This window comes from Chiloscyllium punctatum, chromosome 1, assembly GCF_047496795.1.
Source record: "Chiloscyllium punctatum isolate Juve2018m chromosome 1, sChiPun1.3, whole genome shotgun sequence".
Classification (NCBI taxonomy): domain Eukaryota; kingdom Metazoa; phylum Chordata; class Chondrichthyes; order Orectolobiformes; family Hemiscylliidae; genus Chiloscyllium; species Chiloscyllium punctatum.
Genome location: NC_092739.1, coordinates 106,704,515 through 106,731,414, shown reverse-complemented (window position 1 = coordinate 106,731,414; position 26,900 = coordinate 106,704,515). Strand labels below are relative to the sequence as shown.

The 26,900-nt window shown below is 42.1% G+C and overlaps 1 protein-coding gene across 2 annotated transcripts in view; it reads left to right on the top strand.

The window, feature by feature from the left end:
* The window catches only part of slc14a2 (solute carrier family 14 member 2), a 136,334-nt gene that overhangs the window by 51,604 nt on the left and 57,830 nt on the right, over positions 1–26,900 (top strand). The window contains exon 2 of one of the 2 annotated variants that reach the window (XM_072571793.1): positions 4,280–4,377. In XM_072571793.1, the coding sequence (XP_072427894.1) occupies positions 4,280–4,377 (98 nt within the window). Of the gene's footprint in view, positions 1–4,279; positions 4,378–10,732; positions 10,843–26,900 lie in introns of those variants that run through there. The other variant, XM_072571794.1, reaches the window with a different exon arrangement.

Below are 26,900 nucleotides of genomic sequence, written 5' to 3'. Positions count from 1 at the left end.
GGCTACCTCACTGAATGATTTAAGGCAAAGACAGATGGATTTTTGAACAGTAAAGTAAGTCAGGGTTATGGTTAGTGGGCGGTAATTGGAGCTGTGTTCATGGAAAGGTTAGCCATGATCTTATTAACTGGTGGAGTAGGTTCGAGGTGCTAGATGGCCTACTGCTGGAGACATACAGTCATGGAGTCCTACCGACTAAAATGTCTATCCATGATAACCCCGTTTCCCTGCACTTGGCCCATATCTTTCTAATCCTTTCCTATCCATGTACATGTCCAAATGTCTTTTAAATGTTGTTAATAGACCCGCCTCAACCACTTCTGCTGGCAGCTTAGTTCATATGCATCCCATCCTCTGTCTAAAAAACCTGCCCCTCAGATTCCTTTTTATTCTTTCCCCTCTAACGTTAAACTGATGCCCTCTAGTCCTCGGTTCCTCAACCCTTGGAAAAAGATTGAACGCATTATTCTAACCATGTCTCTTATGAATGTATTCACATCTATGAGGTTCCCCCTCAGTCTCCCACGCTCTAAAGGAAATAGTCCTAGCTTGTCCAACCTCTCCCAATAACTCAGACCATTGAGTCCTGGCTACAGCATTGTAATTTTTTAATGTTCTTATATTCTTATAGTACTGTACCAAATATTTTTTGGAAGTCCAAATACAACACATTAATAGCATTCCCTCACCAACATTCAAAATTTCAGCTAGTTAGTTCAAAATATTTTTTCTCTTAACAAGTCAAATCTCTTCCACATTAAACTATATTCTTCCATGTGACTTTCCAATTACGAATAATTATTTCTAGAAATTCCCCACTATCAAAGTTAAAATTCTGAGTCTATAATTGCTAAGCTTATCTTTACAATGTATTTTAAATATGAGCATTATGTTTGCAATTCTCCATTGCTCAAGTACCATTCCAGGGTCAGGGAAGACTGAAAGATTATTGTCAATGCCTCAGAAATTTTCACTCTCACTTCTAACAATACCTTAGAATGCATTCCTCAGGTCCTTATCAACTTACCAACTTTAAACATTGACAACTGATCTAATACACCTCTTTCTCAATTTTACACTTTTCTTGCGACTGAGTTTGCTCCTCTTTTTTTGTGGCATGCATAGTATCTGCCTCCTGGGTACAAACAGATGAAAAACATTCACCTAAAACCTTTCCAATGCCTCCTGCCTCCACATGTAGATACTTTCTTTGATCCAGAATCGGACCCATTTCTCCTTTTTACCACCCTATTCCTGAATAGCTGATAAAGGATGTTAGATGGTGCTTTTTTCATAATCCCTCTTTGCTTCTCTTATTTGCTTTTTGACCTCCCTTCTGAATATTCTAAATACAGCTTGGTTCTCAAATGTATTTACTCCTATCACTTTTCCTTAATATTTTCTTTCATTTGTATTTCATTCATCATTCAGGGATCTCTGGATTTGTTTGTCCTACGTTTCCCTTGAATGTTCAGGGTCTGTTTCCATGCTGTATGACTCTACCTATTCTCCACTTTGAAGGAAGCCCACTGTTCAGGTACAGGTTCTCTGACCAACCGTTTCACTCTATCTGAACCAGGTCTGTCCTTACCACTCACAAACCTCACCACATACCCTGCCCCCATGGAGATCAGGCTGTCCGCCAGTTGGTTATTCTTATTCTTGATTTTTTTTGGTCATTTTCCAGCATTGTCCTAAACCATATGATACAATGATCCCTGTCATTTTGCATCATGAATATTCCCAATACTCTTCATAACAATCCAAGCAGCAAATCACAAGAAAGGGTAATTTCAACTTGCTTGACCACCAATTACAAACATATATGAACAAGGAATTCCAAAACATTGTGGCTACTAATTAGTCTCTACCATCAGAAGATTGGTACATATGACAATGGTACATATGAGCAACACGTTGAAAAAAGCATGATATGTTTATTTGAATAGAAACAACTTGCAAGGATAAGGGGAAAAGGTAGGTGAATGGCACCACATCATTATGGTGATTAGAAAGTCCGTGCGGACAGAATGGATTAATTGTCCTCCTTCTGCCTCATAGCAATTCTGTGATTCTGTGATTGATACCCATTTCTGTCCTACCTCATAGCTTTGCCTCAGTGCAATAAAGGAAACATGTGTCCAAAACTCAAATAAAGCTCATGATTAGATAAGGAAGTGACTATGGAGCTACCCTGATACCAAAGTAATTTAATTCCTAAACTTCATTAAATATGAATGGAGAAATTCTGACAATTGGTGGAGCTAATGAACTCTTAGGTACCATTTCTCAGTCTTACGTTAAAAAGCAGAATTTAAAGAGGGATATATCTTTTAAAGCAAAATTAAATAATCGATTTCAGCTCTTTCTGGATAATTTATTGGAATCCTCTTTCAGAAACCCTACCTCCAGCTTTTGCTTTGGAAGTGGCAGTGCCTCTACAAGAGCATTTCCATACCGCGCTCTCTTGGTCAATGTGTAGGTCTGCTCCTTCACCATCCCCTCAAGTAACAGCCACAAGCAACATCTCCTAAGGCTTTGCAAAATTACAAATTGAAGCCGTGCTATGATGAGACAATAGATATTTGAAGTCAGAAGAGACGTTTGATAAATGAGGTCATGGCAATTTTACATACAAATCAATGGGCATTAAATAACCTTCATCAGAACGTTTGACACCGAGATGTTTGAGATTTGCTTGACTTATCCAAGCCATCAACTGTTACTTAGGTCACCGCTTGAACAACTTTAAGTATTAAACAAAAAGGAGAAACATGTTGGTTATATTCTGAGGATACTATCAGTAGAACCAATGTTCAAACTGTAGAGTAACTTTATCAAAGGTAGAAGTTACATCCTAGAGGAGATGCAGTTCAAGTGGCCTTGGCAAGTTGCTAAAGCACATCAAAAACATTTTCTTTATCCTAAGGGGTGCCTCAGCTTTGAGGCTGTCTCCCCAACATCTTGCAGCATCAACAATAGCTACTACATGTAGCAGTACTGGTGAAGCCGATGAACTACTGACCTTAATGAACCCACCAACTCTCAAAGGTGGACCACTGACCTCAAATGGAGGCTTCTTAACTAGTTCCAGGTTTAGCTCTTGCTTTCAGCCTGAGTGGTATGACGTTTTGCCTCATAAAATGCGTCCAACATTTCAGGTCACTAACCTTTCATCAGAACTCAATGCATTTCATAATGTTCAGATAGTCTCCATTATTCTGGTGATTTCAAACTGCATGATTTTATCCACATTTCCTTCCCCTCTAACACATTGTTTTAAGTGAAACCTAATACTTGTAAGTAATGTCAGGTAGAAACCCTCTAACAAGCAACACGCCCCAACATCAAACACCCAATGTCATCTATTTTAATGCCATTGCTATGCTGACTACACTTGATTCCACACATCCTGTAGTGTTGAAACAATGGGAATTTGCAGAGTTCTTTCTGTACAGGTCTTGGATAAGTTATTTTAGAAGAGTGATACATCCACTTTAAACATTGTGAGTTAATGTCTGCATTAATTGATAGTAGTATCATATGAATCTGTAAAAGGATTTTCCAGCAATATCAACAATGATCACATCTATATTTGCTGAAAACTTTGGTTTTTCAGTTGCTCTGATAAGAGGTAAGAATTATCTGTACTGCAGAAATTGTTGTGATGGTATTTGAGGTTTCTTTGGAAGTTGTGGAGGCATTGCAGTCATTTAGTAACTGTGATAAGTATTCATCATTGTAACTGATACGGTTTCTGGCAACATGAGGGCTTTTCACATTGATCTTATTTAAGTCATACTCCAAGAACTCAGATAATGATTAGGATGCTTGTTACTCAGAAATTCAGATTTTATCACTAACCTTTTCAGAAATATCTCCAGAGTTCAACAGTAGCAAATCTGCTGTACTTGCTTGATAGTCTTGCCCTCAATTTGGATGATGTATCAAAGGAAAATCTTCAATCAATACTTCCAATTATGAGGTTTCAGATCTGGACAATCTAGGATTATTTTTAATTTACTACATAGCCTGAAATTGGATGAGGGACTGAAACTGATACCGGAGCAAAGAGTGAGAGTCCACGGAGATGAAAATCATATGAAGTTCAGGCATAAGACACAATTTACACTGCTCTGTTTTAACCTTGGTGTGATAGTGAAATTGCTTGATGTCAGATGTGTAAACATGAACTTCAGCTTACAGGAGCACTGTGGAATGGGGGAGCAGCTTTGAAGTATAGATTTCTCAAAATTTCTCAATTTTTCTTTCCCTTTAGGTTTCCTGTGCAAAGCCAATCTGATTGATAAGATGGAGACCTTTTGGGCAGGAAATATTATAACACAAGGCGACAACATCCAAGCTGGACGAGAGCAGGTAGGACTGGTTGGATTGGGGAGACTGATTAGACATGACAGTCAATGGATCAAATTGTAGAATGGGTCAAATCACAGTTTATTACTACAGCAAGGTAGGGTTTACTGGGTAATTTCAGGATTTGAAAAACATTCCCACTCCTCCAGGCCCACAAATCGTGCTGTAAAGTCACTTACCTTGTGGAATTGGCCTTTGTCTGCTCTTTTTAGCTCCCTTTGGTTAAAAATAACATTCACTATTAAAGTTAAGACAAACATCCACATAAGAGGTCTTGTGGTACTGTGATTATTATCCTCCCTCCACGTCCACCACTATTGCAGTTCTGGCTTCAATTCAAATCCCACTTCAGGATTTAATGTCTGTTGAGGGTGCATCATAACACAGCTAAACAGATTGTTTAATAATTTATAAGTCCTTCTGTGAATAGAATTTTAGAAATAGAATTAGAATTAGCTTTTATTGTCAGATGTACTGAAATGAAGATATCTGGTCAGCATGGACAAATTGCACCAAAGGGTCTGTTTCCATGCCTTACGTCTCTATGACTCTATGAGTACAGTGAAAAGTTTATAAGTTGTAACTTACAACACCATCTTAGGTACAAAGGTACCCAGATACAGCTTCTTCAGTTACAAGTTTAATTACAGTATAACAGTTTCATCACATACCGTGCCATCTTAGGTACAAAGTACCTAGGTACAATCCTTAGTTACAGAATAGAGAAATTAAGTTAAAAAAAGTTACATTACAGCTAAACAGACTATGACCATAGGTCAGAACAACAAGAAACAAAGTTAAAAAGGCAAACATCACCATCTCTCTCCAAGGGCTCACCACAGCAGACCAGTGCAGGAGGCCTCCATGTGTTTGACCGCCAGCTGCTGCCCCCACTACAGTCCAGGCTGCTGCCCCACTCCGCTCCGGGCCACTGGTCATTGGCATCCCAGCTACAGGCCGCCAACCACCAACCCCACTTCGGAGGCCGTGAGTCAGAGGTAGTGGAGGTTGTCCAAAGCTGAAGTCTGAGAAGACAGAAGAGGAGAAGAAAAACACAGAAGGGACGAAAAGAGGAAGAAAAAACAGAAAAAGAACAGGCAAAATAGATAAGCTCCAGCTGGACTGTCCAACTCTGCTACCATCTTTGGGACGAATGCTTGGTAGGAACAGGAGAGTTTTCCCCCAGGCAGCCAGGACTGTGTGGTGGCTACAGCATAACAGACCCCATATAAGACTCCACATGTAGGTGCTTCCATGGGCAAAAATCACTTATGGTTCCAAGGAACTACTACACATTCATATCCTCATTAAGTTATTTAAATGACTAACCTACTTCATGTAAATGAATGCATTTGAGACTGATCGGGTTCCTGTTCAGATATTGTGCATCTTTCCTTATGACCTAATGTTAATGCGCTATTTTTGGGAGTTAAGATTCAATCGGTGATCTAAATGTACCCGTAATCAGCTTTTGTAATAAAACCATAAAAACAGAAGCAGAAGTAGCCTATTTGGCCCACCTGGCCTGCTTCACCATTCAATAAAATCAGTTGACCTGACTTTTTTTTATTCACTCATAGGACGTGGGTGTCGCTGGCTGGCCAGGATTTATTGCCCATCCCTAGTTGCCCTTGAGCTGAGTGGCTTGCTAGGTCATCTCAGAGGGCTGTTGCAAGTCAGCCATATTGCTATAGGTCTGGAGTCATTTGTAGGCGAGACCAGGTGAGGGTGGCAGATTAGCAGATTTCCTTCCCTGAATTGATATTAGTGGAGCAGATGGGTTTGCCAACAACTGACAATGGTTGCATGGTAATCAGTAGATTTCTTGTTCATTCCACTTCCTTGTCTGTCTCGCATAATCTTGATTTCCTTAGAGATGAGCACTATAAAACAGCTTCAAATCTTTTCAATGATCCAGCCTCCAATTCTCTCCTGCGTACAGAATTCCAAATATTTATGAACTTCTGACAGAAAAAGGTCTTCTTCGTTTTCAGCAAGAAGACCCCTCATTTTGAAATTAGGAATCTTTGTGATGGCCCACTTGCCAATGGATATTTTTGATGCATTCCCAGGAAGCATGCAAAATCAGCTTCAAACACATCCATTTACATGAAGTGGGTGGTCATTTACATGGAAATATATCACCATTCCTTCACAATCGCTGGGTCAATATCCTGAAATACACTTCCTACAGGCATCGTGAGTCTACCCACAGCAGGTGGACTGCAGTGGTTCAAGAAGGCAGCTCACCATCACCTCCTCAAGGGCAACTAGAGACGGGTAATAAATGCTGGCCAGCCAGTGACACCCCCATCCCACAAATGATTTTTTTTTTTTAAAAATGACTGAAATACATTTTGTTGAAAGTTTCCAGACTGCCCTTTAGCCTATATACATTGATAAATCAGGGAAGCTGGGACTGTTCACTTTGTTGGAAAGGAGGGCCCCAAAAAATGATGAAAATCACTGAGTTCAAGGAGTGCTGCCTCCACTTACATTTTTCTGTTTTTGCAAGGAGATGTATGTGGACATCCCAAATTTCACATGAGCTGACGATCTAAATGACTGATTCCATTTGCATCAAATTTTGGAAAATTGGAATGTTTAAAATATATTTGTGAGGTATTTACAGAACCGTGTCTCCCATGCCACTGATGTGCCCTCAGTACATTTTCCTGGAACTTCTTCCCTCTCACTGGGTCTGTGCAAGCTCTCCTATTCTGCAGAATGAGATGGAGGAAGTTTGCTCAGAAGTGAAGCCCATTGGCCCATGAAGGTCTGGTGGGGAAATCCCAGGAGTACTTATGCCTGGATGGCCCAGATAAGCCAAGAGATTCTTGTCCACGGCAAATTGATCCTTCATGGCTTGAACCTCTAAGGGTCAGAGGGGGTTAGGTAGATTGGAGATAGAGGGCCCGGTCACCCGAGTGTGAATCTTCCTCTGGTGGTAACCCCGGGCACTGCCTGGTCTATATGTGAGGATAGGGCACCTGGATTGAGGTCAAGGTACCCTGTCCTCCCTGCCACTACATACCTGGCTCACTTAAGCTCTCTGCTCAATCTGATCTGCCCTGCGCATGAAGGTCCCTGAAAGAAACTACTGAGTCCTCTGCTGGTGCCCAGTCTCTGGTGGTCATCTGAGTGGCCAAGGGCGTTTCATCTTCACCCATCAACAGAACAGTCACCAGCTTCCAATCCCACAATCTGTGCAGCTGTAGACCTATCAAGCTGTTAGAGGCATGTAGGAAGGAGTCTCCCTTTGTTTCTCTCGAACCACAACATTGTCATCCTCAGAATTCAAATGTGTATCTTCTGGGGGAGGCTGGTGCTTCTCTGCAGAAGTATCCAGGAGGTGAGCTGCATGTGTAAGACACAAGAGACAGAAGGCATCATGGTCAATGCTGTTCTCTGCATGACACTGACCGCATGGTTACCAAAAGATTTACAATGGAATGAAGAGTGATACTTACTTGGTTGCCAGGACTTGGATCTCTCTGCATCCCAGCACGAGCAATTCAAGTCTTCGCCTGAGGCTATGGATTCTCTCCTCTTGGAGGCCGTGTACATGGATATCAGGCATACCCCACCCACAAAGTCGCTTTTCCCAGTTATGGGGTATCTTCTCCAGTAATGATATAAAGGAGGTAAGTGAGTAAGATATAAATGGATGGCATGATTGTTGTACTGGGAAAGTGTTCAGGTGTACCAAAATTGTGAAAAAGCAGCATGGTGGACATGCAAGGGTAGTGGTGTTAGAAGATGGAATGATAACAAGAGTGAAGAGTAGAGTGGTGCTGAAAAAGCACAGCAGGTCAGGCAGCATCCAAGGAGCACGAAAATTGACGTTTCGGGCAAAAAGCCCTTCATCAGGAATGAGGCAGGGAGCCTCGGGTGTGGAAAGATAAATGGGAGGAGGATGGGGCTAGGGAGAAGGTAGCTGAGAGTGCGATAGGTGGATAGAGGTGGTGTAAAGGTGATAGGTCGAAGAGGAGGGTGGAGCAGATAGGTGGGAAGGAAGATGGACAGGTAGGTCAGGTCATGAGGACAGTGCTGAGCTGGAAGGTTGGAACTGGGGTAAGGTGTAGGGAAGGGAAATGAGGAAACTGATAAAGTCCAGTTTGATGCCATGGGGTTGAAGGGTCACCAGGCAGAAGATGAGGCGTTCTTCCTCCAAGTGTCAGGTGGTGAGGGAGTGGCAGTGGAGGCCGCCCAGGACCTGCATGTCTTCGGCAGAGTGGGAAGAGGAGTTGAAATATTCAGCCACGAGGTGGTGGGGTTGATTGGTGCGGGTGTCCCGGAGATGTTCTCTGAAGAGCTCTGTGAGAATGTGTCTGGTCTCCCCAGTGTAGAGGAGACTGCATCAGGAGCAATAGATACAATAAGTGACATGTGTGGAAGTGCAGGAACTGAATGCAGTTCAGAGTGTGGCACTTACCCTGGAATGGTAGAGAAGGTCATTAACCTTCTTTCTGCACTGCAGCCCAGTCTTCTAGCATCCTGGAGATGTCACTGAGCCAGGTTGCAATCTCCATAGTCTGGAATGGAGAGCGTGGCTTGGTTTGCTCTATCAGTCCTCCAGGAAAAGGACTCCTCTCCTCTGACCACCCCAATGACTATGGCCTCTAGATCCTTGTTGAAACTTGGCAAAATCTTCCTTTCTCAGCCAGCTCTCCTCACAGTCTCCAAAGCTGAGCAAAGGCATTTCCAGGGGCCAGGGTTCCTTTAGCACACAACAGGTTTCAAAGATGGTGCAGATGCAAAAGAATGATGATCTCAAAGTGGATATCCACTGAGTGGTGAGCTCTTTGAGGAATGGCACATTATGATGGAACAGAAATCAGACTTGAGGGATGCCATAGAGGCACAGGCAGCAATTAAAGTGGCAGGTTTGGTTAAGTTACGACTGTACCTGACTACGAGGTTCTCTCCAAACTACTCCGCATAACTTGGACTTAGCCAAAAAAAAGAGTAAGTTTTAGCCCCAGTTGTAAACACCAGAGGCACATCACTTCAAAATTGCAACCAGGAAAATCCCTTCACTGTCAGCTGTACCAACAGTTTTGGCCTTGTGACATCTCAGAAAAGGAAGCTGGCATCCTGCTTTGGAGAAAGGCAGCTGGCATTACTGGTAGACAAGATGAGGGACAGAAGGCCTGTCTTCTGGTTCCTGTGGAGTAGGCCATGGTCCTGGACACAGCCAGCTGGATCCCAGACAGTGGCCCTGGTCAGTGATGTTTCACATATCAAGAGGAATGCACAGCAGTGCAACAAGTAGGTTTTTTGCACTGATCTTCTAAGCTTCTGCAATCAGCAAGGGAGTATATGGGACCATAGTGTTGGTATGGATAAGCATGAGGTATAGGTTGGGGTGGGGGGGTGGAGGTAGGAGTTACGAATGGTAGGGAACAGAGTGATGCTTTATTTATTTTTTAACTAATTGCAGCACAATGCCAGTGCACCAAGGCAGGCCTTATACCCAACCAATCTCTGCAACCTGCAAACTTGTTTTAGTCACCTGACCCACATCCCAAAGATCCCACCAATGCATTACAAAAATCCCACCTTCTAATGCACTGGGTCCACCCAACATGGGAACAAATATTAATACACAATATTGATAAAGTGTTCAAAACCATTAGCGATCTGGACAGAGGAGATTGGGACAAATTGTTCCCATTGAAAGAAAGATTGAGAATCAGAAGTATATTGAATTAGAGTGACTAGCAAAGAGGCAGTGGCAATGTGAAATAAAAACACTTTCAAATTGCGATTGCTTAGTATCAAGAACGCATGATCTGAAAGTGTGGTAAAGGCATACACAATCATCACTTTTAAAAGGGAATCAAATCATTATCTGAAGGGGGATTAGTTACAGGGCTACAGAGAAAAGGGAGAGGCACTCAGCAAATTTTGGTTGCAAAGGGCCAGCTTGGATATAACAAGCCAATAGCCTTCCTCTGTGTTTAAATAATTCAATGATGTTCTGTCTTATAGTAGAAGTAGTGGAATTTTTATGCAGCAGGGTTCAGAGTTTTTAGCATTAAACAGAGTCTGCTCCACCTCCACTTTTTTTCCATTAATATACTGACAGGGAGGGAATGAGCCACGATGGATACAATGCCTTTTAGCTAAAGAGTACTTATGACCAATATTCACTGAGATCAATGAATTTCTAGTGCTTGGTATTGGCCATAGAAAAATATTACATCGCAATTATTGGTCAAAGCTGGAGGCTTGATTAGCAAAGCAACAAATCAAAACTGGACTTCAGGTTTATTATGTGGGAGGAATTTCACTTAATCAAATGGCAAAACTATAAATAGGGATGAATGGTTGGCAAAGTGTCATAGCTACATAACTTATGTGAGAATCACCTTGACAAGAACCCAAGAGCAGCAATTCAGATTAAATGGTTACATTGATTGTTGAGTGAGTCCAGTAATAGAAGACTGAGAACACAATACTAAGGTGAAGTATGAAAATATGTTTTACCACAAACTGATAGTATGCTGTAGTAAACTGCATTGTTACTGTTATGAATAAGTAGCTGAATTATTGTTTCTGAAGTATTCAAACAATTGAACAACTAACACTAATCAAAAAAGTTTATGTTTCAGGTCTAACTCATTATGTTTCAGATGTTTTAATGTTTTACATTTAACAGAATGTGCGAGCCAATTCCATTTCACTTGCATGGTGACTGTAATTTGAAAATCCTTTATTGTTAATAATGTGCTAATAATGACAATGAAGCTGTGTGTGTTCACTGATGCAAATATGATGATGCGTTACTTGAGTTCCGAATTAAATAACTTATTTTACAGCTTAAGGCACCTCACTTGCTGCAAATAAACATCAAGGAGTGATGGACCAGTTGTGAATTATCAATTCAGAATAATAAATATACTGATTCAGAAACTGGATCATTTTGATTTGATTTGATTTATGTATCATCACATGTATCTTGTTACAAAAATATAGTGAAAAGTGTTGTACAGACATTTGATGAAGTATGCAAGTTGCAATTATAGGAAAAAAGACAGATTATGATAGAAGCTACAGAAAAAAGTTTTAATCAAGGTTTAATAATTAAAATGAAACTCATTCATAATTGGATATTGGACTGCAGTTCTAAGCATTAAGACATCACAGAGGCAGAGAGGTGGGAGTTGAATCGACCTGGGTGCTATCCATGTAATCTGGAGCCCATTGTGATGTCTTGAAATGATGTCAAACAGGCCACCATTTAGATGGAAGACAGGCAGCAAGAATAGATTTTTAAGAGGGGTATTCTAGAGACAATGAAATTGTTTTGGAAAATACATCATGACTGGAGATTCTCTAGCTTTGATTAAATAGAAAGATGTGTAATCAGGAAAGTACAGTCCCACTCAGCTGGGCACCGAGAGAAAAAACAACAAACACAAGATGTTCATAGCAAGCTCAAAGAGAATGCTTCAAATTTGTTAGACATGTAAAAAAATCATGACGAATGATTCTCTATGGGCAGAGAACCATGATGAGCATGCAGGGAAGGCTTGTAGAGATGCAAAATACCAGAAGTGTAATGATAGCAACAAGGTCGGCCAGGTGGACCTCATAAAATATGAGTTCCCTGATTGGGGCTGGTGTAGAGTCAGAGATGTACAACGTGGAAATAGACCCTTTGGTCCAACCCGTCCATGTCGACGAGATATCGTAACCTAATCTAGTTCCATTTGCCAGCACTTGGCCCATACCCCTCTAAACCCTATGTTTTCATATACCCATCCAGATGCCTTTTAAATGTTGTAATTGTACCAGCCTCCACCACTCCCTCTGGCAGCTCATTCCAAACACACACCACCCACTGTGTGAAGACGTTGCCCCTTAGGTCCCTTTTAAATTTTTCCACTCTCACCCTAAACCTATGCCCTCTAGTTCCTGATTGCTGTGATCTAGATCCTTTATATGTATCAGGAAGAGTAAGGGTCCCCATACTGATCCATGAGGAACTTGACAATAAATCTTCTTCCAGTCTGAAAAATATTCATTAACTATGACTCTCTGATTTCTATCTCTCAGCCGATTTTGTAACCATATTGCTCCTGTCCCTTTTATTCAAAGACATATAACTTTCCTTACAAGCATGTTATGCAGCACTGTATTGAGTACTCTTTAAATATACATGGACACCACATCGATTGAGCTGCTGACTCAATAATCCTCTTTGTTACCTCTTCAAAAAACTCCAAGTTAGTCAGATCCAATTTTCCAAATCAATCCATGTTTTTCAATTTGACAATTAACTCTGTCCCAAATAATTGTTTGGGAAGTAAATCACCAAAATTAAACTGGTATATAATTCATGAAGGTGATGTAATGTTTGAAATTCTCCTGCCCTCTGGCATGACCCCTGAATCTAGAGAAGCTTTAGAGATAATCATCAGTGCAATCACCTGCAATTTCCACTCTCACTTCCTTCAAAATCCGTGGATGCATTTTATCCAGTCCTACTGTCTCCTACATTTTAGTACCTAAAGCTTATCCAATAATTCCTCTTTGTCAACTTTACACCCTTCTAGTGACTGAGTTTCCTCCTCTGTCACAAGACTAGACTGATCTGGGCAGCATCTGCTTTGTCGGTAAAGTCAAATGCAAAGTATCTACTGAACCATTAGCTATACATCTTGTCTCTGTTTGTTTGGTCCCTAATCAGCCATATAGTTCCTCTTATCACCTTTCTCACTTAATGTGCCGACAGACAACCTTGGAATTTCCTTTTATGTTAGCTGTCAGTCTTTTTGATAATCCTTCTATTTAAAGGTCCAGGATTCATTCAAGAACAGGTATGAGGATGGATGCCTGCTTCTGTTCATTAAGTAAGACAGAGATCACTGACACTCTCACTCTGAGAAACATATGCTTGTGCGGCTTTGAATATCCCTTGTTTAGAAGTTACAGAACTAACTGAATTGATTCACTTTGCCACAACTCAGTCTCCACGACAGAAAATCTTCCCCAAGATCACAGGAAGAGAGAAGAGATTTTTCATTTCTATCAGAAGAGGGGCTAAAACTAAGAGTAGAAGACACCAAGAATGAAGCTAACCAGCCACAAGTGATCATTCTAGACCATAGTCTTCTTCAGGAAGGATTGGCAGAAAATGAAGCTGATAAGCTGATGGAAGAAGATGCAAAAGCTGCAGCTATAACTTAAAGAGGCAGTTGTTGAAAAGGATCTAATTGCATTTGTTCATTCATAAATGAAAACCAGCAATGTTTCAGACTTTTCTACAGGAAACAAGGTGGCTGCAATACCCGAGAAGTCTCAAAAAAGAATCTTCAATCAAACATAAAGGAGGTTTACATCTTCAACTTTCACAATAGCAAGCAAAGAACATCAAGATAAAATTGAAAACATTGTTTAATTGGTTTGCATGTGTTTTCTTCTTAAATCTATTTTATCACTAGATCGAGGTATACACACAGAAGATAAAGTAGTGTTGAGTACTTACCATTTCTGTTATTGATACTTTATATGTTTGATTAATAGACTTCTGAGAAGTTAATTGTTGTAATTTGTTGCAGCAGCTCTTTTTGAGAAAATTATGAATTGCTGTGTTTTAAGCATTTCCATACATTTCATTGTTCTGTTGAGTTTCTTGGTTCTCTATAGTGTGTCAACTGATTGAATATAAACAATTCTTGCCAACATTTTCTGTCCCATAGTATTCCTAGTTTTCACTCACCTGATTTGATTCCTTCCGAGCCAAGATATTTTTTTCATTACTTTTCTTATGTTATTCATGCCTATCAGAGTTACTCTTTCCCCTTTCCATTCTGTCCGTTTCTGCAAAACTTTGTGTACCTGAAATATTTATTTTCCAAGTATGGTCACATTGTAACCAGGCCACCCAAAGGGTGATTAGATCAAAACCATTTATCTCTTTTGCTGCAGCTAGTCTATTTATGTCATATCTATCAGAAGACTTTGTGGTTTTAGAGCTAGAGCAACTCATTTTAGTTCTTTTTTAGTACTTTAATATGCATGGAACTTTTTCATTCATGCACCACTACTCAAACATCTTGGATGGAATCTTATTAGGGCCTGAATGATGAGCTATGGAGAGAAATGTGACAGAATTGCACGAGAATGCCAATGAATTCTATCTCAACATCAGGAGCAATCCACTGCATCGTTTAAGTGAGTCCAGGGCATCAGTAGGGATACTCACAAGGCAGCAGTGAGTTACCTATTAAAAAGGACATTAGTAACTGCACATTCCATGTCATTATTATGCAGCTTCCTATCCTACTACAAGCAGACTAATCATTGAGAATGCTTAACATGGAAGTTGGAGTGAGTCCCTGCTGATTTCAACTCACCACTGGCTTCAAAGAGCTTCCATGTTGGTCATTGTGTTGCGGCATCTCTAGGTATAATCTATGGGCACCAGTCACATGTATTCTTCATCCATGGGCATTGCATCTAATCATTTCCAATTCCTCTGGATCCCTGTGGCACCTCTCAATTCACTTGCAGGTTGTTTAGGAGGTTGAGACTTGCATTTCAGGCCACATTAGCAGCAAGCATTGAAAGGCTGCTGCAAGGATATTTAGCTTCAGTGACAGACACCCAGCTCACTGGGTGGACCAGGCTCAGGGTTACTGCATTGATCTCCTAGTACTCACTCACTTAGCACCCAGTTGCATGCTGGCAGCATGTCCTGTCATGACATGCCTGCTGGCACATTTGTGCTCTAGCCAAAACATGTTGTCTTGGCATATTCCTGTGCACAGCCATGTAAACAGGTTATGTGCCATTCTTGTCAGTAGGCATCTGTCTGGGGTAGGTGGGAAAGGAGCATCTTGCTATACAGCACACTGAGACAACAATCTTACTGCATGTTCCAGCTGCCTGGACAGAAAACCACACTGCAAAAATATTCAAACAAATGGCCATGAGAAAAAGTATGTGGGAGGTAGTCTTCAGTCCAGACAAGGGAAAGAAACCGTATCCTTCAGAGGGTACCATCAGTCACAAGGACAGTCCATACACAGTGCAGGGACTTGGCCATGATCAGTCCTGTACTTGGGCTGGTCATAGTCAGAGGGAATGTCCAATTACAGTCAGGGGAGTTCACAATGGAGAATTCTGCAGGGCCAGCACAGACAGTCAGGGAATCACTTATTAGGAGAAAGTGAAGACTGCAAATGCTGAAGATCAGAGTTAAGAGTGTGGGGCTGGAAAAGCACAGCTGGTCAGGCAGCATCAGAGAAGCAAGAGAATTGACGTTTCAGGCAAGAGTCCTTCATTCCTGGTGAAGGTCTCATTCCTGATGAAGGGCTCTTGCTTAAACATCAATTCTCCTGCTCCTTAGATGCAGCCTGACATGCTGTGCTTTTTCAGCACCACACTCTCAAGTGAATCACTTATTGTCCTTCAAGCACTAAGTGCTTAGAATTCTGGGCAGTCATATCGAGAACAGGTTCGTTGTAATTAATCAGAAGTCTGGAGCAAATTACAGACCTGGGGTATGTGTGTTGAACATATGAAAGATGCAAGGGCAGGATATATGGGCAAAGGCATTTCATTGTCGAGAGGCAGGGTAGTCAAGGCTGGGGGTGACAACAGAGGCCTGTACTGAGTTAGGGTCAAGAACGGTGATAAGAAGAAAGTCAAGGTACAAGAGGGCTACGTGGAATTGCATCAGAGGGCATGGTATTCTATGGGGACATCAGGTTACTTGCAGTGACCAACATCATAGCCTCCACAGGAGGCCATTACTAAGATTCTGATGAAGACTCACTGGACTCGAAACATTAACTCTGCTTTCTCTCTACAGATACTGCCAGAATTGCTGAGTTTCTCCAGCAACATCTGTTTTTGTTTCAGACCTCCAACATACACCGATCTTTGTAAGGTGTATTGTTGAGGTTCAGAGAGCAAGGAGGAAATTTGGAGGCAAAGTTTAATGTGATGGGTCTCCACACAGGCTGGGTTGAAATGGTAAACGAGCATATGGAGACTTTAGGGTGTACCTGCTGACCAGGAGTGGCGTAATGCTGATGGGGTCTACCACAAATTGTATTTCCTGCCATTACCTGCTGCTCATGAGATGCTAACTGCAGCTGGAAAATGGCTGGAACAATGCCCAGTGTGCATGGAGCCAGTGTCAGTTCAATGGGCTCTACATCATCTGGATTAAGACATTGGAGAGACAAACACATGAAGTTTTTAAGCAATTTAATTTTTAAGCATTAAATTGTCTATTTGAAATGCATGCAGAGTGAACATGCTTTGGATTATTCAAATGTAGGTCAAAGTAAACTTGCACTGTGTCTTTGGTGGTTGCAAATTGAACATTGGCATGTCAATAGTGCATAAGTTAGAAACAGCAACCTGAATAGAGGCAAAAGCCTGCCCAAAAGACACATAATATGCAACAATTGTAAGGGTTCTGTGAAAGGAGAAGATGATTGCTTGATTGTCTATGATGTAGGTATCATGTTGGACGCTATTAAATACGTTTCCTGGTTGGTGTGGATCTACGATGGGTGGGAGTTACCACACAATCCCTTTTTGATGTACTGTGTTGCTTACTGAGCTGACATGACATCTTCACCAAGTTGCTGCACATGCTCAGGCTCACGCTCAGAATGGCTGATGGCGATGTGGTGCTTGTTATCCAACTACTGCAATGTATCACTGTACAGAGCAGTATCTGCAGCCCTCATCTGCAGGATATGCTACTACTGATTGTTCTCAGAGCTAGGAACCTGTTTGCCCCTAATGTTAGAACATAGAACATAGAACATAGAAGAATACAGCGCAGTACAGGCCCTTCGGCCCTCGATGTTGCGCCGATCAAAGCCCACCTAACCTACACTAACCCACTATCCTCCATATACCTATCCAATGCCTGCTTAAATACCCATAAAGAGGGAGCGTCCACTACTGCTACTGGCAGGGCATTCTATGAACTTACAACTCGCTGAGTGAAGAACCTACCCCTAACATCAGTCCTATATCTACCCCCCCTTAATTTAAAGCTATGCCCCCTTGTAATAGCTGACTCCATACGTGGAAAAAGGTTCTCACTGTCAACCCTATCTAGCCTCCTAATCATCTTGTACACCTCTATCAAATCACCCCTAAACCTTCTTTTCTCCAATGAAAACAACCCCAAGTGCCTCAGCCTTTCCTCATAGGATCTTCCTACCATACCAGGCAACATCCTGGTAAACTTCCTCTGCACCCATTCCAGTACCTCCACATCCTTCCTATAGTATGGCGACCAAAACTGCACACAATATTCCAGATGCGGCCGCACCAGAGTCTTATACAACTGCAGCATGACCTCAGGACTCCGGAACTCAATTCCTCTACCAATAAAAGCCAGTACGCCATATGTCTTCTTCACTGCACTATTTACCTGGGTGGCAACTTTCAGAGATCTGTGTACATGGACACCAAGATCCCTCTGCTCTTCCACACTACCAAGTAGTCTACCATTAGCCCAGTAATCCATCTTTTTATTACTCTTACCAAAGTGAATCACTTCACACTTAGCTACATTGAACTCCATTTGCCACCTTTCTGCCCAGCTCTGCAGCTTCTCTATATCCCGCTGTAACCTGCCATATCCTTCCTCACTGTCTACAACTCCTCCGACTTTCGTATCATCCGCAAACTTGCTCACCCAACCTTCTAACCCTTCCTCCAGGTCATTTATAAAAATGACAAACAGCAATGGTCCCAAAACAGATCCTTGCGGAACACCGCTAGTGACGGCACTCCAAGATGAACCTTTGCCATCAACTACTACCCTCTGTCTTCTTCCAGAGAGCCAATTCCTAATCCAAACCTCCAACTCACCCTCAATGCCATATCTCTGTATTTTCTGCAGTAGCCTACCATGGGGGACCTTATCAAACGCCTTACTAAAATCCATATATACCACATCTACCGCTTTCCTCTCATCTACCTCCTTAGTCACCTTCTCAAAGAATTCAATAAGGTTTGTGAGGCACGACCTGCCCTTCACAAAACCATGATGACTATCCTTGATCACATTATTCCTATCCAAATGTTCATAAATCCTATCCCTTACAATTCTCTCTAAGACTTTGCCCACAACAGAAGTGAGACTCACTGGCCTATAGTTACTAGGATTATCCCTACTCCCCTTCTTGAACAAGGGAACCACATTTGCTAGCCTCCAGTCCTCTGGCACTACTCCTGTCAACAAAGAGGACACAAAAATCAAGGCCAATGGCTCTGCAATCTCCTCCCTTGCTTCCCAGAGAATCCTAGGATAAATGCCATCAGGCCCAGGGGACTTATCTATTTTCACCCTTGCCAGAATTTCCAACACCTCTTCTCTACATATCTCAAAGCCATCCATTCTACTTATTCGTGCCTCAGTATTCATATCGACAACAATGTCCTGTTCCTGAGTGAATACCGACGAAAAGTATTCATTCAGCGCCTCCCCAATCTCTTCAGCCTCCACACGCAACTTCCCATTACTATCCTTGATTGGACCTATTCCTTCCCTAGTCATTCTTTTATTCCTAACATACCTATAGAAAGCCTTAGGGTTTTCCCTAATCCTACCCACTAAGGACCTTTCATGTCCCCTCCTTGCTGCTCTTAGCTCTCTCTTCAGGTCCTTCCGGGCTACCTTCTGAATGTATGTGGAGTAAGAGTCATGTACCCAGTCACTGGTGGGATGTTAGTCACTGATGTAAGAGGATCTCAGCTGATGGCAAAGCTAGGAGCAGCAGCAACTTACTACAGTGGCTGAGAGGCTCTCAGGGGTGACAGACATTGCAACTGCAGGGCCCCTCAGGATGGTCAGCATCAGAGAAGGACCAGAGATTCTCCCCTACCAACTCCATTTCCTGGGGATGAGCAGTACAGAGTTCAGGCAGAATGATGCTGACTGTTAGAGTCAAACCAGAGAGCAGCAGAAGTTGGAGACCATCCTCTTCTAAGGGCTGTGAAGGTTAGTGCTGCCTTGAACTTCTTTGTGATTGGCTCCTTCCAGAGAGCGAAGCATGACCTGTGCACCACAACTGCGCCAGGGCAGTGACTGATACACCAGGGCAGTGACTGATACACCAGTGCAGTGACTGATACACCAGTGCACGGTCACATTGGCTCAATTTCCATCCCCCATAACACGGTCATTGCTGGAACCCAGGCAGTAGGAGTCAGCAACACAGCTACTCTCCCACAGGGGCTTTCATCTGCCCACATGTGGCACTGGGAGGGCAGTATAACAATGCTGTGGAATTCTTCAAAAGGAAAGGTTCCATTTGATTAACGTTGGGTGATCTGTGATCACCAGGACAACATCCTGGAAATGTATGCCCGCTACCCTGACAGCTGCCATGATTCCTACATCCTGGATTCCTCTTGTATACCTGATGCATCTGATAGTCCTAAAGCCTTACAAGCCTGGTTACGTAGGCATAAGGGCTACCCACAGAAACCATGTTTAATGACATCATTGCACAACCCCCTGACTGACATGCAGCACAGATATAATGCTGTCTATAGGGTCATGGTGAAACAGACTGCTGAAGATGCATTTCCAATGATTGAACCGACTTCGGGGCAGGGGAGGGAGGTGGCATTGGTTCAGGGTTGGGGGGGGGCCCTCCAGTATAGACCAAATAGAGTCTGCTACATTATCCTTGTGTGCTGTGCTCTTTACAAGTGGCAACAAGACAATGTGCTAAATGCAGAGGAACTGGAGGAATGGGAGTTGCCTTCTGATATGGAAGGACAAGGACATTGGTGAGGAAGAAGCTATCCTTTTGCATGACAGAGGGGAGTTTCATTACATGTTATAAGCCAGACACAACCTGACTGACAGCAGTTCTGGTAGATGAGAGCTGGGTGCAGCAGGACTATCAAATAATTATTGGTCATTTAGTCTCTATCGAGGGGAAGAAATGCAGCTTCTACTCAATTTGTTTGTGTTTGCTTTTATAAATAAAAGCTCATCTTTGCATCTATTTGATTGCTTGCCTGTTTTTAATGTTCCTCCATTGGACAATAATAAGATGTGGTCTCCATTTGGCATTTGTGACAGAGTAGCGATGACTTAGACAGGATGTAGCTGAGTTCTGGATTAGTGGTGCTGGAAGAGCACAGCAGTTCAGGCAGCATCCAAAGAGCAGCGAAATTGACGTTTCGGGCAAAAGCCCTTCATCAGGAATAAAGGCTGTGAGCCTGAAGCGTGGAGAGATAAGCTAGAGGAGGGTAGGGATGGGGAGAGAGTAGCATAAAGTACAATGGGTGAGTGGGGGAGGAGATGAAGGTGATAGGTCAGGGAGGGGAGGGTGGAGTGGATAGGTGGAAAAGGAGATAGGGAGGTCGGACAAGTCCGGACAAGTCATGGGGTCAGTACTGAGCTGGAAGTTTGAAACTAGGATGAGGTGGGGGAAGGGGAAATGAGGAAGCTGTTGAAGTCCACATTGATGCCCTGGGGTTGAAGTGTTCTGAGGCGGAAGATGAGGCGTTCTTCCTCCAGGCGTCTGGTGGTGAGGGAGCAGCGGTGAAGGAGGCCCAGGACCTCCATGTCCTCGGCAGAGTGGGAGGGGGAGTTGAAATGTTGGGCCACGGGGCAGTTTGGTTGATTGGTGCGGGTGTCTCGGAAATGTTCCCTAAAGCGCTCTGCTAGGAGGCGCCCAGTCTCCCCAATGTAGAGGAGACCACATCGGGAGCAACGGATACAATAAATGATATTAGTGGATATGCAGGTAAAACTTTGATGGATGTGGAAGGCTCCTTTAGGGCCTTGGAAGCTGTGTGGCCTGGTAGTGCGAATGGGTTTGTGTGTGCAAGGGAATGCCAGCTGCGCAGCTCTGTGTCTGTTATACCACTAGTGTCAATGCCAGATTGCAAACTCTTGTCTTGGTGATACCATTCTTTTAAAGATGGTACAGGCTTCAGGCAAACTGAACTGGTGGGTGGTGAGTTCTTCTGGGACCAACAGATAGTAGCAAGGGGCTCAGGTCAAGAGGGTACCATAGGTGTTGGACAAGTAGTTAATGAGGCAAATTTGATGTGAAATAGCAGGGGATTTCACTACACCTCAAAGAGAGAAACCCTCCATGAAACTCAATAACACTTAGCCAAAATAAAATAAGGTTCAATGTTCTGTCTCTGTCCAGTCTGCCAGCTGCAGATGTGTTCTCCAAATATGATTGTCCAGGATTGAATGCAGTCCACAAACTCCCAAATGTTGCAATAATAGCCACAACATGACTGTCTAATGTTATTAGTGGTTTTGATAATCTACTAAATTAGTACATTAGTCAACAAAATAATCAAAATTTATGGTGCTCCATCTTTGGGACAAAAGAAGACAAGTCATCAGCTACTGACAATACAATGAACTGAACCAAACGCAGCACTTAGAATGTAAAACAGTAAAGGGAACAGGAACAGGCACTTCAGCACACTATGCCTGTACCCACCATGATTCCTTTCTGAACTAATTCTATCTGCCTGCACACGGTCTGTATCCCTCTATTTCCTGCATGTTCATGTAATTGCCTTTTAAATTTTGTCTGTTTCTGCCACCTGGAGACTGTTGCCAATGTAAGAGACTTCAGGGTACAGTTTCATAATTCCTTGAAAGTGGAGTCACAGGTTGACAGGGTTGTGATGAAGATGTTTGGTATGCTTGCCTTTATTGGTCAGTGCATTGAGTATAGAAGTTGAGAGGCCATGTTGTTGCTCTATATGACATCGGTTAGGCCACTTGCGTCCAATTCTGGTCTCCCTGCTATAAGAAAGATGTTGTGAAAATTAAAAGTGTTCAGATGTTGCCAGGGTTATAGAGTTTGAGCTTTAGGGAGAGGTTAAATAGGCTGGGGTTATTTTCCCTGGAACGTCAGAGCTGAGGGGTGATCTTATAGAGGGTCATGGATAGGATGAATAGCCAAGGATTTTTTTCCCAGGGTAGGGGAGTCCAGAATTAAAGGGCATAGGTTTAAGGTGAGAGGGACAAGATTTAAAAGGGATCTAAAGGTCAACTTTTTCATGCAAAGGGTGGTGCGTGTATGGAATGAGCTGACAGACAAAGTGGTGGAGGCTGGTATAACTACAACATTTAAAAGACATTTGGATGGGTATATGAATAGGAAGGGTTTGGAGGAATATGGACCAAATGCTGGCAAATGGGACTAGATCATTTTCGGATATCTGGTTGATATGGACAAGTTGGACCTAAGAGTCTGTTTCTGTGCTGTATAACACAATGACTCTGTGACTCCCCTGGCAGTAGAGAGGAGGTAATAGACCGACACTCTCTAGTATAAAAAAACTTTCCTCGCACATCTCCTTTAAACCTTCCTCCTCAGTATTTGGCATTGCCACACTGGGTAAAAAAACTCCAACTATCCAGCCTGTCCATGCCTGTCATCATTTTATATACTTCTATCAGATCAGCCCCTCATCCTCCGACATTCTGACATAAACCTCCTTCCCTCACTTGCACCAAGTTTTATATTTTAGCTCTTGGCTCTTGAGAGACTTCCTTCCTGAATTACTTTATGCATTTGTTCTATACACACTAACTCTGCTGACTCTCCTTGGCTCTGTAACCCTTAACATCTTGGTCTGATATAAATTTACCAGACTCTGTGGAATTTTCAATCTATCCACTGCACCAACAACATCCATTGATGCAAATCCTCCAATTTTCCAATATCTTTTCAGGAGAAAGTGCTTCCCAATAACACTCCTGTGAAGTATTGTTCTCCATACAGTTGTACACTATTAATGCCTTCAAAATTGGAAATAACTGTTAGAAGTTATATGGAGAAACGTAGAGAGATCAATGAAGAGATGCAGGGGAGATGAGACTTCTTTTGTCTTTACAAACTATATGTGCAATAGAATGGATATTCCTTTTAGTTATTGCTATTTGAATGCTCTGGGTCTGTGTAAAGAGAAAAGTGTATTGTGTAGTTATGATTTCTGAGGTATGCAGTGTTCTTCAGCCTCCCACCATTGCATTGTTCCAGGATGACTTAAACAATGATCTATTAATAAATGTACTGCACGCATTCCTGCTTTTGTACTTGAAAGGCACTTACTGGTACAGATCTGACTCAAAAATCAATTCATTTGAACGAAGTGCAGTTTTTGAATATCTGTCTGTCATTCTTCTCCTGTATTCTAGTTAGTGTTTTGCTTTTTAACCTGCTCGAATTTAACTTGTAAGCTAGATGGATACCAATATTTATTTTCTCCCCAGGTTTTCACATTACAGCATCTCATCAGCTGTACTGATGCCCATCTCAATTTATGCATTTTTGCTACTTGTTTCCATGCCTCTAGTTCAAAAACAACAAATTTGATAGAAAGGCATTGAGACACAAAAGTTTTGGAAAATTGACCATACCTGAATCTCAGTTACAGCTCAGTTGCAAGTAATCTTAAATCTGAGTTGGGGGTTCTAAATTCAAGACCTGGTGCAGAGACTTGAACCTATAATCCAGATTGACACCTCAGCATTTTACTGAGGAGATTCTTCACTATCAGATGTGCTGTCTTTGAGTTGAAACAATCTCACCAAGATGCATCACATTTCACTGATGAGAAACGAGAGGATTGTCCATTCATGTCGAACATAGAATGTTACAACGCAGTACAGGCCCTTCAGCCTTTGATGTTGTGATGACCTGTGAAATTAACCTGACGCCAATCTAACCTAAATCGTTCCATTATTATCCATATGTATGTCCAATGCCCATTTAAATGCCCTTAATGTCAGTGGGTCTACTATTGTTGCAGGCAGGCCATTCCACTACTCTGTGTAAAGAAACTACCCTGATCTCTGTCCTAAATCTATCACCCCTCAATTTAAAGCTATGTCCTCTCAAGTTAGCCTTCACCATCTGAGGAAAAACTGTCTATCCTATCTAGCCCTCTGATTATCTAATTCGTCTCAATTAAGATACCTCTCAACCTTCTTCTCTCCAATGAAAACAGCCTCAGTTTCTTCAGCCTTTCTTTGTAAGACCTTCTTTCCATACCAGGCAACGTCCTAGTAAATCTCGTCTGAACCCTTTCCAAAGCTTCCACATCCTTCCTACAATGCAGTGACCAGAACTGCACACAATACTCCAGGTGCAGCCTTACCAGTGATTTGTACAACAATGATCTCGTGACTCAAAACTCAATCACCCAACTACTAAACGCCAACACACCATATGCCGTCTTAACAACCCTCTCAACCTGGGTGGCAACCTGTGTGGCAATTCAAAAGTTGGATGTGTAGTGGACAGCGAAGATGGTTACCTTAGATTATAATAGGATCTTGATCAAATGGGCCAATGGGCTGAGAAGTGGCAGATGGAGTTTAATTTAGATAAACGTGAATTGTTACATTTTGAGAAAGTAAATGTTAGCAGGACTTATACACTTAATGGTAAGATCCCAGGGAGTGTTGCTGAACAAAGAGACCTTGGAGTGCAGGTTCATAGCTCCTTGACAGTGGAGTCACAAGTAGATAGAATAGTGAAGAAGGCGTTTGGTATGCTTTCCTTTATTGGTCAGGGTATTGAGTACAGGAGTTGGGAGGTCATGTTGCAGCTGTATAGGACATTGGTTAGGTCACTTTTAGAATATTACGTGCAATTCTGTTCTCCTTCCTATCAGAAGGATGTTGAGAAACGTGAAAGGGTTCACAAAAGAATTACAAGGATGTTGGTAGGGTTGGAGGATTTGAGGTATAGGGAGCGGCTGAACAGGCTGGGGCTGTTTTCCTTGGAGCATCGGAGGCTAAGGGGTGACCTCATAGAGATTTACAAAATCATGAGGGTCATGGATAGGGTAATTGACAAGATCTTTTCCCTGGGGTTGGGGACTCCAGAACTAGAGGGCATAGGTTTAGGGTGAGAGGGGAAAGAAATAAAAGAGACCTAAGGGGCAACTTTTTCACGCAGAGGGTGGTGCATGTATGGAATGAGCTGCCAGAGGAAGTGGTGGATGCTCGTGCAATTGCAATATTTATAAGGCATCTGGATGGGTATATGAATAGGAAGGGTTTAGAGGGATATGGGCCGGGTGCAGGCAGGTGGGACTAGATTGGGTTTGGATATCTATTAGGCATGGACAGGTTGGACTGAAGGGTGTGTTTCCATGCTGTACATCTCTATGACTCTATGACAGTTATCTCTTAACCATTACTACTAAAAATACACAGTTGTCTTTATGCTGCTGTCTAAAGATAGTGATTTACTGGTCAATAGTGACCCCCGCACTCCTATGAGTTACAGAGATTTGCACAACCTATAGCAGGCATTTTAAGGTAAAGGAGAAATTCTTTGCCAGATTCACTCATTCTGGAGTCAAAGCACTCCAACTGCAGTGTCCTCTCCCCAGTCAATAAGCCAAGTATCAACATATTTGTGTGGGGGAATCTTGCAAGCCCAAAATGGCCCACTATGAATAAAGATATTCACATATCTGATCTATCCAGAAGTTTTATTCTGTAAATAAATTAAGTTTAGCACTACTTCAACTAAGGTGGCATGGTGCCTCAGTGAGGGTGGCACAGTGACTCCCTCACTGAGGCACCATGCCACCTTAGTTGTCTGGATGGGTTACTCATCGGAGGATCGGTGTGGACTTGTTGGGCCAAATGGCCTGTTTCCACACTGTAGGTAATCTAATCTAATCTAAAGGTAGGTGAATATAACTTTAATTACTACAGGGACTGTTAGGTATACACTGTCCACAGGTCTGTTTTCTACAAGATCTTTCTTCACTCTAAGTTCCTGTGACATGTTTTGAATAAGAGTTGATGACACTCAATAACCTTTGGATGGCTTTCCTGATGGCCTTTGGATTTCTTTCTTGAATTATACAGTCTTTGACCTCTTGAATTTCTCTCACGGAGCACTCCAGAGATGTAAGTCTATTCATTAAAGTTATTGGTTTGGTCCTTGTTATAGCAGTATCTTGGAGCTTTGTATATTGTTTTTTCCTTAGTGATGCTTTCAATGGACTATGATACACCATAGCTTCAACCTGTATCAATTAAATTTGGTTCTCATTATACCTTTAGATTTGTGCTGAAGTAAATGGAATTATTATTTCAACTTCTTGAGTATTTTCGCTTTTTTCATTTACCTCAATTCTTGATTTTTTTGTTGAATCTACCTCCTTCATTGTTTTTTTGTTACTTGGAGTTTCATTCTTGTTTGATGATAATGTTTATTGCTCTTGGAGATTCTATTTTGAAATACATAGGTCAGATATTTTCATTGAACTTGTCCTTTCTTAGTCACATCAGCATCAAAAGTCAAACTTGAATTCTTATAAATAGTTCTTCACCATGCTGTGTGGGGTCTGACTCAAATTAACCACAAACACTTTCATTGTTTGGCTACCACTACACTATCCTCTTGAATGATGTAGATAGTGCAATTGTTGCCTCTTTGTTCGATTATTTTTATTTTGAACTGTGCTGCAACTTGGATTCTGAACAATTTTTCAACTATATTAACAGT